General features: G+C 35.8%; 1 protein-coding gene across 6 annotated transcripts in view; it reads left to right on the top strand.

Moving 5' to 3' along the window:
- Positions 1 to 12,551, top strand: part of TMCO3 (transmembrane and coiled-coil domains 3) — a 30,405-nt gene that overhangs the window by 10,456 nt on the left and 7,398 nt on the right. For 5 of the 6 annotated variants that reach the window (XM_021414688.1, XM_021414695.1, XM_021414709.1 and 2 more), the window contains exons 6-10: positions 269 to 361; positions 1,469 to 1,655; positions 2,510 to 2,627; positions 3,210 to 3,405; positions 9,122 to 9,272. In XM_021414688.1, the coding sequence (XP_021270363.1) occupies positions 269 to 361; positions 1,469 to 1,655; positions 2,510 to 2,627; positions 3,210 to 3,405; positions 9,122 to 9,272 (745 nt within the window). Of the gene's footprint in view, positions 1 to 268; positions 362 to 1,468; positions 1,656 to 2,509; positions 2,628 to 3,209; positions 3,406 to 9,121; positions 9,273 to 10,209; positions 10,360 to 12,551 lie in introns of those variants that run through there. The other variant, XM_021414699.1, reaches the window with a different exon arrangement.

Here is a 12,551-nt window from a genome sequence, read left to right as displayed (position 1 = left end):
ATAACCTTTATGTAGTACATGTCTTTTGGGTTGAGAAGGTTGACCACTTAGTTTAAGAAACAAGATTGTATGGTTGACAATAGAAAGATTCAGCAATGGATTTTGAGAGACTTACTATGAGGAACTACACTGCTGAGGGAACTTCTGATGTTATATTACTAGCAATCTATGGGAACATAATGAAAAACTATCTGTTTTGTAAGCATACTTACAGTTTGCTTTATAAATAGATTGCTATGCACTGATATTTATTTTATCTTTTTAAAAGTCTATTGTGCAGGTGGAGACATTAGGAGAGTTTGGTGTATTCTTCACTCTCTTTCTAGTCGGTCTGGAATTTTCTCCTGAAAGATTAAGAAAGGTATTTCTTTATAATACTTCTATATTGCAGGATTTAACTGCTAATGCTTAAGTTACCCGTTCTATTTCAGATTTTTACATGCTCTCTACGATATACTGTTTTATTATTGTACAGTTTAGAAAAGACAAATATGGCATCTTTTCTTTAACTTTCTGGAAAGAACAGAATGCATTATTTATTCGATGTCTCCAACAAACTTTGCTATTCCTTTTCGTTTTAGTGACATAGTTTGATTGCTAGAAAAATCTCACACAATTTATGGCAATCCACCTCTGCTTTATTTTAACATGCAATAACATGCAGTTGCTGTTACGAAGTGTCTGGTGATGTTTACCAGTCCTGTAATTAAAAAAATCCATTTGTTAAGTACTACATACTGAATTGATGATACATGCTGTACTAGCCAGTAAGCTGATTCTGCAAGTATGGTAGCACAGTCATGAGTATTACATGCAGTTGTCATTGGGATTCAGCAAAAAGTTATAGGTTGTTTTTGATCTTAATTAAAAAATAAATAAATCTCATAAAACTAGCTAGAATGTTAATAGTGGAAAATACTACTACAAAAGTTGAGAAGTCTATATGTATTTAAAGAGTTGTATTTTGTGATTTGTTCCTAAATTAATGGTTGTGAGTTCGTGAAACTATAAAAGCTTTCTTTGAAATGTGTTGAAGTCTGTGAATGTTCAGATTACTCTCCTATTTTTAATCCATTGTGTACAGACTAGTATGAATTGGGCTGATGGTATGTATGATAGTTTACACCACTCCCTCTGTTTTTTTTTCCTTAGAATCACACCAAATAACTGGTCTCCTATTTGATTTTAATGTAATTTAGCCCATAGTGGATCTTTGACCCCTAATTTATTGGTTTATGAGCTCTGGGAAGTATACTTAATGAGCCTTCATGAGGTAACAAGCCTCCTGGCGTAGAATATTATCTACTAGGCATAATATCTTTAGAGCTTCAGGATGTGTATGATGAGAGCTGGTTATGTCTGTGGCCTAGCACTGCAGCCCCTGATAGTGCAACTTTAACTGCTTATTTGCGCTGAAAATCTCTGTAATGTATCAAACTTTATAATAAGAACTTGTTTTCTTCCCGAGGTGTGGAAAATATCTTTGCAAGGACCCTGCTACATGACAGTTCTGATGATTGCCTTTGGTTTATTGTGGGGACACTTGCTCCACATCAGACCAACACAAAGCGTCTTCATTTCCACTTGTTTGTCTTTATCAAGCACACCATTGGTGTCAAGATTTCTTGCAGGTACTGTTCGAGGAGATAAAGAAGGTAAGTATGATTTAAATACGGACTACTATAGTATCTATAATAAAATTTGATAAAAGTGGACTTCGTAATATTATAACAGAAACTAGTTTAAAAATGAAACAAAAAAAACCGTTGTCTAGTTTGCAAAGGATCATCCTCCTTTAACACTGGGCAGTGTTATGGGTATTCTTGTTATGAGATGCACCTGTTATTTATGTAGCCAGTTCTCTTTGGATAAAGAATGGGATTAAAATCAGCACTCTCCATTAAAAGAATTGGCTTTACTGAGGCTCTGGATGCCTGGTGCTTTTTAAGAGGTTACCAGACAAGACCGTTACTACCAGACCCTCTCTGGGGCAGAGAGGCTAACTGAAGTAATTCACGTCCTTTTCCTGCAGGCTAAGACCAGCTCTGCTAGTCTTTCAAAAATAGAAGCTCTTCAAATAAGTACTTTCAAGTGCTGTATTGCTAGCTTCTCAAAAGGTTCCTGAATGTTTCCTTTCAACAATTCTGCCGTCCTGCTTTCTTCCCCTTAAACCTCTCTCATCCGTAGTGCTCTAAGGTGGTTTTGGTTTCCTTCTCTCCAGAATACTCCTCTTCCAATGCCAAAAATTCAAAGTGTTTATTTTCCATGTGCTGACTCTTGTTAAATTAGATATGCCTGTTATTCTGCAGGCTGTAAGCTTCTGTAAAGAAGTTCCAGTAAATACATAACTAGTGCTTCACTGCAAAACAAAGTCAGGCTTTGTATGATACTTTGACCTCACCTTGTTGAGAGCTATACATAGCCTTCATTTGGTTAAGACAGTGTAGATTTCTGCAAGCATTAATAGATACTGATAAATGTTTCCATGACTGCTTTGTTTGGTGTACAGGGGATATTGACTACAGTAGTGTACTACTTGGCATGTTGGTGATGCAGGATGTGCAACTCGGTTTATTTATAGCTGTTATGCCTACACTTATTCAAGCAGGAGTGAGCACACGTTCCAGGTAAAAAAAAAAAATTGTCTTCCCTCCTCCCAGCCTTTACAATTTAGTATACAGATTGCAAACATGAATATGACAGCATTACCTTTAATGTCAGTCCACTTAAAAAAAAAAAAAAAAATAGGACTTTGTTCTCTCAGTTCCCTTCGCTGTTTGTACTTGTCATGTTGTATGAGGATATTCTTTCTGCTCTAGCTGCTTTAGTCCTGTCTAACTTGTAACCTGAAATTTGTAGTGAAAAGTTTGTTACTTTGTTACTAATTTTTTAGTTTATTACTGATTTCTTCAGACTTTATTCTCTAAAGGCATTTTTGACAAAGGCTGTGGGATAGGATTATTGATCCTGATGGTTTACTGTGAAGAGCAGTCAACAAAAGTCTTTCTGAATCGATGTGGAAGTAAACTCTGTGCTGTAAAAGGGACTGACGCATTCAGCAGATCTAGTATTTGTGTTGTCTTGTTAATATATTGAAATATCTCACCGTAGGCAAACATCTGTAGAATGAGATCTTTTCGGTAAAGGAGAACTGGTTTAGAGGCAAGAGAGCAGTTGAAAGAAATGTTCTGTTTGTTCTTCTCTTCCAGCATTTTCAAGGAAATACTGAGAATACTGATACTGATTGGCCAAATTCTCTTTTCTCTGGCTGCTGTTTTTCTTATATGTCTTGTTATAAAGACTTATCTCATAGGACCGTATTATCGCAAGTTGCATGCAGAAAGCAAAGGGAATAAGGAAATCCTCATTCTAGGAATATCTGCATTCATCTTCCTAATGTTAACGGTAATCTTTTAAATTAATAAAACATTTTGATATGTGTGGTAGAGTTTACTATATCAGTGTCACAAAAGCCATCACACTTGCTGTTATTGCATATCCACGTACCTCTGCAGTTTAATTATTTGGCTTTGAAATGTTTTAAAACACAAACTGGTAATTTCTCATATAGCTACTATAAGGAATATAATTACAATTTTAATTTTGGGATCCTTCATGCATTTGAAAATAATTTAGGATGGGTTTTGAGATACTGATAATGGCCGATAGTGTGACACTTAATAGTTTATTTTCAATGGCAAATTCTTGACATAGGTTTTGTTATAAAATAGCTTTTTTTTTTTCTGTGGGTAATAGTTGGAGATGAAGTTGAGAAAGTATGGAAGTGCTCAAAGTTTCAGATATTTTGCCTAAACTAAAATGTGTGGGATTCTTATGCGTGAAGTGGGTTGTACTAGAAAACAGAATAGAACTTCAGAAGTCATAGTTCTCCAGGATACGGATCACATTCATTGATTTTGATATCTCTTCTGGGTTTGGTTTATTTGGCTCTGGATCTCCCATCCACTGGCTTCTATCTCGCATTTCAGCCCTCTGACAAACTCTTCTGTTGGAGAACAGACTGTGACAGCCAATGAAAGTGCTGTGGGTTTGAAACTCCTTTATCCTGCTTGTGCAGATTTTTATGTCTTCCTTGAGAACTTCTGAGAAAAATTATCAAAAACGTTCCAGTGCTCGGAGCCTTTTTTGCTAGCTGTTTTTGCTCAATTATTCCAGGGCCAGTAGAGAAAGAAGTTAGTGGGAACAGACCTTCACAATTTGTTAACTTTTGTTATGTGGGTTAAAAACAGAATCCCTCTAAACAGCTACTCATATTCCAAACACGAGTGCTATTTAATAAAAAACAAAACTATTTTCTCCTCTTTACTTTCTAACAGGCAGACATAACATTCGTAGAACAACTTTAATAAAAACAAAACCCCATGAAAGTCACATTAAATACTGTGGTATCTAGAAGCACTTTGGTTTTTTAGAAACATCTTGCTTTGATGAAAAAATGGTCTGCGTAGATTGATCTGATTCAATTGGGTATGTTGTGCCCAGATTGACATCAAACGTAGAGGGAATTTGTGTATGTGACTTCATGTAATGTGTGTATACAAACCTGAGGGAGGATAGGTTTGAGCATATTGGATGCATATGGGATACATATCACAAAAATGGAATGCTTGTTCAGCATGAGAAGAGTTTGTAAAGAAACAAATACTTTGTGTTCTTTTAAGCAAAAGCAGCTTTCCTTTTAAACTTGATAAATAATGTATTAAAAGGATCAGTACAAAAGATGCTGCATGTAACCTTGGCAAACCAGTTCAGATGCTTTATGTTCTCTGGTACAGATACACTTATTACAGTTTATAGTACATGTTGTGGTTTAAGCACAAAGACTTAAAGGGGAAAAAATGAAAAGAAGATAAAAACCTCCACCACCTATGTGGTTGTCCTATTGAAAAATTCATCAAAAAGATCTTCTGGAAAACAAATCCAAATTGTTGTAGATGCCCTGTTATTTCAGGAATAAAAGCCTGGGCGGTAATCTAATTTGAAAAGGTTGCATGAATTTGGAAAAAATGAAGTTTTTGGATGCTAGGTAGGAAAACAAACTGACATAGAGCTTGCAAAGATCTTTCTCCTTCAAAAAACAAACCTACATATTGACAGAATTTGTATAGTTATCTGCACACATGGAATTTTGCATATTCGTGTAGTTATAAGAAAGCTTTTGAAGGGCAGAGTAAGAGAATGTATATTTTAGCAGCTTTAACCAAAGAGAACTCTGTGGTTCCATTTAGGAAAATTTGAGAGATATTTTTAAACAAAATATTTTAGCTCTCTTTCTAACATATGAGGTATTCTGCAGGCCACATCCTTCCCAGTGCATGACTGAAGAGGTAGGAATTATATGGTGTTTGTACTATATGCGTGCAAATACTTGTTATGTGCTTCTGCATTGAAAGAGCAAAGAAGGTTATTGCACCGTGGTGCTAGTAAGCGATTTCAGTGTAAGTATTATCCTGTCAGTTGAGGAACTTTCTGTATGGAAATGACTTTCAAACATTCCTTTGTCTGGAGCATTTCTGATCTGCTTGGTTCACTTGGATAACATTGCAACTCATAAAATTTGAAACTGGCTCTTAAATATGTCTCTTCTTCATAAACCGACTTAAAGAGATACAGCACATCTCAAACATGAGCTATTTTACCAAATTTTGGAGATTAAGGTACCTCTTTTTGTTCCTCTATTTTCAAAGAAGTTAGTGAAATTTCCCCCTTTTTTCTTCCACTAGTTGGATTGGAGGGCTTAGAGTGTCAGGTGCCTCCAACTAGATCGGAGGGCTCAGTGTCAGGTGCCAATCCTATACAAATCTAGCTGAATTTTGATATGCATCTTTAAATCATGTAGCTTATCATCAGTAACAAAAGTTCAGAAGATAATTACTAAGCTTTCAACTGTTTTTCAAGCTATGATTTATGCCGGTACTGCTTTTTTTGAAAGTAAAGCCTGCTTCTGGTTTTAAATACAGTCATAGAGGATAGATGGGCAAACTGGTGCTTTTTTGTCAAGACACAAACTGTACTACAGTGACCTGAAGAACATGTCATGTGTCAGTCAGAGTGCTGGCTAGTTGGGGGTAAAAAGTGGCTGCTAGTTTGACTGCATCATGTGATGCAGTCAGACATCATCTGTGATGATGACAGCAAGGGGAGGGAAAGTGCCAGCTATCTTTACATCTCAAAAAGTTGAAAATATAGCTGTGTTATTGCAGTACTTCGTATAATAAAATTTGCATACTTTTTCTTGCAGTCTACTAGGAAGGTAATTCCTTCTTTGCTGGAGTATTTCCTGATAGCTCATAACCTGCTTTTGAACTCTTTTCTGTCAAATAAGGGGAGAATATTAAGAAAGAACTGTAATCTTATATTCAAATTAATTATTTCATAAAATACATCTGAGATGGAACTTTAAAAGGCTCAAAAAAAATTGTTTCAGTTCTCATTAAGGCTTTGCTTCTTTAAAGTGCAAGCTTAGGATTCATCTCTTTATCTTGAACACATTTAAGTTATGAATTCCCTAAATATTAATACATTTATTTCCATGAGGGATTTTTTTAGTTTTACTAACTTACCCTTTTCATCGGGCTTCTATGATGATTAAGGAGTAGCAATAAGATATGCAATATTAAAGAGTGTAGGCAAAACAACTGCTGAACAAATGGCTGAAATTCAACTGGAACATGGCATAGCAGTAATGTCTATTTCTTTCTTTATTGCTGTGGTAGAACATTTGAACATAAAAATCCTATATTCCCGTGAGAGCAAAGCAATCCTCTCTGAATTAGGAGTAAAATGGGGCCTTTGAAAACAAATGAAAGCTAAATTATATAGAGTAGAAAGATGCAAATTAACAAAAGTTTTCATTTAATTTTGAGTGGAAAAGCTTTCTGTAATGTAGACATCGGGAAGATAGAACACATCTTAGGGAACAGTAATTGTTAGAGCCCTGTTCAATAAAGCGAAATGTTAAAAAGTGGTGCAGTGAGGGAATACTAAATGCAAAATACTTCTCAAGTTTTGCTTATATAAGAAATTTTGTTGAGACTACCTTTGTGCTAGTGAAACACTCTTCATTGTGTGTGTGTGTTTTACAATAAACCCTGACGCTACAGATTTAGTTGAAGAAATATATCTACTTACTGATAATGTTATTGGACAACCAGGAACTAGGATGGGAGTAGAAAAAGCAGTCTTAGTATAAATCTAGCTATAAATCTGAAGAACAGACTGGAGGAAGTTGGGTGGGGTTAGGAAAATACCCTCATTTTGCTTTTGTTCTTGTTTGTTTATTTTTTTCTTGCCTTCTCATCCATGTTTTTCCATGTGTATTTCTTACACAGATTCAGTAGACCTGAGGTTGTGTAGTACCTAGAAGGAATAGTAAGATTGCATTTTTACCTGCTAGGTCCTTGAATTCACACTTAGCTTGACTTAGAGTAAAGAAATAGTTCTTGGTTTTTATGTCTTTATAGACATAGTTTGCTCTAGTTATGCCTGGTGCCTTCTAAACAAGCATTTGGTACGTTTGTTTTCCACTTAAAATGTTCCTTGCTTGAATAGTGATTCAACAAGCATAGCACAGCATTGTGCAATTCCAGTACAAGAGGTGGTAAATCCCTTTTTAAATGGTAACCTAACCGTGTGCAAGTGAATACTTAAAATATTAGCTATAAAGATTTCAACTGAAATATGTGTGAGTGTATAGCTGAATAGTAGAAATAATTCCAGGTTTACTTGAAGAAGCTGTACTGGATCTATCACATTCAGGAAGTTATGACTTTCAGAAATGCTTCTTTTATATATATTTGTTATTACAAATGAATTTAATACATTTCTTCTTCCCCCTTGCAATTTCAAAGTGTTGTGAAAAGCACCGTGCATCTTTGAAACTGTACTGGAAAATTCCTTTTGTTTTAAGATACAAGTGTATCGAAAGTGGCATGTTTTACACAGTAGCTGGAATGGATTATTTTATTGCTTTTGCACAATCAGCGACCATTTGCATTGACAGAAGCAATTTGTTTTCTTAAATACCTTGCGATAAGTTAAAGACTAGTAGCACAAGTGGCATTGTGTGATGAGCATTCAGACATTAACACTGAAATACACAGAAGACTGGATTTTATTTTTAGTGGCATTTTATGCATTGCTTGTTTGTCATGTCTTTTGTTCTCCTCCGTTAATTTTGAGTCACTTGAGTGTTAGCTTTGTGCCTCGGTGTAACGCCATTTGACATATGATCAATGCTGTCCATAAATGTACCACGGTGTATCGTTGCTTAAGCTAAATTATTATGGAAATAAGTCTTCAGTTTAAATATACTATTAATATTAATATAATTGTCCTTTCTAAGTGAGGTGACTGTCCTCAACAGCATGGCTTTAAAGTAATTTATTCCTCTGAAAAGTGCTGCTTGCTTTTTTAATGTTACAGGCATTGCCTTAAGCAGTTTCTTTGTTTTTTAGTTCAGTCTCTTTGCATGTTTAATCTCTCCCTTGAAGTGCCGTATTCAAATAATAATAAGAAAAAACAACAGCGAAGAGCAGTCTGAGTTCTTTCAAATAAGTGTTTCACTCCAGCAGCTTACTTCACATGCTTAAATTCATCACTATTCAGTAAAACACACAAGCACATTCATGTCCAATTTACAGTAAATGTAAATGTTTATTATGTCTGCTATGTTGAGACTATTCTCCCAAATTATAAGCTTTTACTTCTTTCCCCCTTGTTTGACAGTTCAAAAATATGCAGTTCTTACGACTTATTTTTACAGCCTCAGTGTAATGTGCAGTGCTGATTCTGAAGGTGTTAGTCTCTCCCCAGTCTATGAAATCAGATGCCATCCATAAGAGTGACATAAAGCATTATGAATAAAAGAATTATAAGGAGATAACACCATGGAGGGAAACTGCTTTTGTGAGTCTTTTGGATAAATACGGTGCTGCAGAAAACAGAAATCAATAAGCAAAATTCTATTTGTTGTTGAATTTGCGTAGGTATTTACTACATCCAGTGCAATGCATAGTTTTGTAATTTTACAGTGAAATGGTTTATAAGGTCACTCTGGGCAAGAGAACAGTAACAGATTTTTCCTGTTATTCCTCGACAGATCACAGAGCTGTTGGATGTTTCAATGGAGCTGGGATGTTTCTTAGCTGGAGCTCTGATCTCTTCTCAGGGTCACATGGTTACTGAGGAGATTATGGCCTGTATTGAACCAATACGTGACTTTCTTGCCATCATTTTCTTCGCATCCATAGGTAATTTCTAACAAAGCTTACTAAAAATAGCGCTGCCCTACAAATGCAGGGGAAGAAAAAAAGAATTGATGTCTACAAACTGGGGGGAGGAGGTGGATTTTATTTCTCAGTATGCTGAAACGTTAAATGATGACACGATTGGTTTGACTTTGCTAATATTTTAAATGCAGTATTAATTTTCATAAGGAATTTCCATGTTGTACTGTCAATTTTTGTTTTAATATCACTTTTTCACTCTTAATTCTGAATTTGTCTGGGCTATTTAAAAAGCTAACTAAAATTTTAAGGGAAAAAGAAGATAATAATTTGTTTTTTTGTTTTTTGGAAACCATCCTTCTGTCTTCTCAATGGATATAATTATAATTTATATCAAAATTTTATTACCATTTTGAATCAGCGAACAGAGTAAGTTTCAGGTCCTTATGGCTTGCTTTTCTCTACATGCAGAATACGGCAGTGGAAGCAGATCCTTTTTCTAGCATCTTGTTTCTTTAGTTAGGAAAATGTAATCTGCATGTTCTCAGCGCAGGAAAATTGGGCAAGACTGCCTGCTGACTGAAATGCAATAGAGATGCCTAAGACCAGAGAAGTAATTCATCATGCTTGTTATCCGGAGCATGTTAATTCTGAGAATATTTATAGAATCAACTGCTACCTTCATTTTAAACTGCTAGATTCTCTGCGTGTTAGTATGCCTTCTCCAACAGAAACTGAAACACACTTCTAAAGTGCTTTGGTATTCTGAATGAGGAGACGCGCCGAGTGAAAGTGCTTGCTTCTCCCTGTGGACTGTGTAGGAGATGCAGATCCTATCTGGGGAGCGTTACAATGTCTGGAATAAGGGGTTTCACAAATCCAATCTCCTTTAACCCTTACTCACTCCAAAATTCTTGTATTTTTTTTCTTCTTTTTGATCTTACTGTCTTTTTATTTCCAGATGTCTATTCAAATAATAATGAAGCCCAATATTCATCAGAATTTGTGTGCCTTACCTTATATACATACCTGTTCTATGCGTGTGGCACCATAACGGAAACCAAAAGCGTTTTTTGGCAGTTTTCAAAATAAAAATAAAAGGAAGAAGTTATGCTCACCAGTCTTGATCTGTTTTTTTCCCAGCCCATGATAATAACTTGTGCTGATCAGTCAGATAAGAATGTTTATTTGAAGAATTCATTCACCACTTCATTAAAAAAATTATGGTAAAACTTTTGGGCCTATACAACAGATAAGGTCAGATGAATAATTGCTAAATGTTCACATATAAGACATTGATGTCTTTTGCTAAAGAAAGCGATGGGGAAGATGGTGTTATCAGGGTTAAAACCATGGCATGTAATCATAAGCCAGAAGTTAATTTTGCAAAAGATTGAACAAAAATACTGTCCTTTGTAAGTTACAACTAGCAATAAGACTGATACACAGGACAAGAAAATAGCAAGACCTCTGTTAGACTATGTGGAGTGCTTCCTATCATGCCAAGTTATGCTCTTAGGAAATTATTTTTGAAATTACGTTTCCGAATTCAAAAAGTACCTTCGACTGTTTTTTAACAGAATTGTAAGATGGGAAAGAAAGGAAAATTGCCTGACAAGCTCGTGTGGTTTTACAGAAACCGCCTCACAAGAAAGCTAGCTAAAAATCAGAAAGATGAACTACATATGTGCATTTGACAAAATGTGCTGCTTGCTTGTGCAAAAACAAACAAAAACCTTTCCCCATAAAACAAGCATTTCCCTCCAAACTTCTTGTCTCTTCCCATTATTATTTTGAATTGCTTTCAAAGTGTGCAGTTAACAGTAAGCTCTGTCAGTGGCAAGGAAATTGTTTTTAAAAAGGAGTTTTGTTGCAAAGAAACCTGAGTTGGATGAAAAGTATTCTTTACGTTTTAAGAACAAATCTAGTAACAAGAGGCTCTTTATATATGTATGCATGCTAATAATATGCATATATATGTATTTTTAGTTTTGTTAAGTGGCATTTTTTAAAGACTATAGGGAAATACTCTTTTTTTTTTTCCCCTGTTCCCCAAAAGGCTTGCTACTACAAGCAAGCACCCTGTTATGAACAGTGGAGACACCTGAGATCCTGAAGTGGAACAGTCCACTACTGTAGCAGTGGAACAAGTGGGGGGAAAAAAGAAATGTCTTAGTTCAAGAGTGACTGTAAATGCATTGTTTGGAGAAGCTGGTCTCTATTTTGCTTGTCTCTTTCTGCGTTCTCATTTTGGTGCTTGAACAAGTACTATTCAGCTCAGTTTTCATGTACAATCTGTAACAGTGGTCCTGCCCTTAGCTTGACCTGTGTAATGCTACTGCTTTCCAATTTCTGCGTGGATGAGTCTGTGGGCATAATACATCTTTGCAGTTAGGCATTAATGTCTGTACTTTGAGTAACTCTCCATCTATATATTCATTTAGTCTTCTGTGTGTTGCTTCAAGTCTTCTGGCTCTCTTCAAGTTATTTGTTGATGTTAGAAAGTTCCTGTTACTCTTTGTCCTCGCTAATATTTTTGAGCTGGACCAATCTCTTCTTAGAGCCACACTTGGAGAAAGAACTTCCTGCCCACCTAGTACTCAGATCCTCTCCTATCCACCTCTGCCTCATTTCATTTTTCTTTGGATTTCTTTTTAGGAAGATTGAAGGAATCTTTGCATACGCTTCTTATTTTTAAAGGCTCCAATATGCTGTTTTTAATCAGACTACAAGATGTGTGAAATTTGAAATTGAGCATCAGGACCCTCTCTGCCACCAGTGAGGAGGCATAATACTTCCACTGGGTGACTAAATTGTGAGTCCGCAGTGTGCTGTACAGATGTACTCACTTACAAGGATCCATGTATCCCTTCTGAGTAAATCTTGTAGTCAGCATTGGGCCTTAAATGCTGAAAACCTGTAACGGTGTGGTCTTTTTCTTCTGAAGAGAGATGATGCTGACATTTCAGAACAAACATACACACAGTGTTTCTCTGAGCCTCTAACACTTGCTTTCATTTTGAAAGCGTTCAAAGGAAGATCGCTATACTGTTCATTGGGTGACATTATTGCCCTCTCCTTATCCATCTAGCTCTACTGCTTTACTGTCCTGCATGGAACAGAATGAAATCTGGAAGCTTCAAACTCACAGACCTGACATTAGAATAGAGAGAGCTTTTCCATTTCTTGCAGAAAAATGGAGATGAATATTGTTTTTTTTTCCCTTCTGCTATCATTGTCCTAATGATCTAGTGAGGCTCTTAGGTTCATTAAGACTCTTGGTAGATACAACATCCAAATGCA

The sequence above is a fragment of the Numida meleagris genome, chromosome 1 (assembly GCF_002078875.1).
Source record: "Numida meleagris isolate 19003 breed g44 Domestic line chromosome 1, NumMel1.0, whole genome shotgun sequence".
NCBI lineage: Eukaryota > Metazoa > Chordata > Aves > Galliformes > Numididae > Numida > Numida meleagris.
This window is presented reverse-complemented; position numbering and strand designations above follow the sequence as displayed.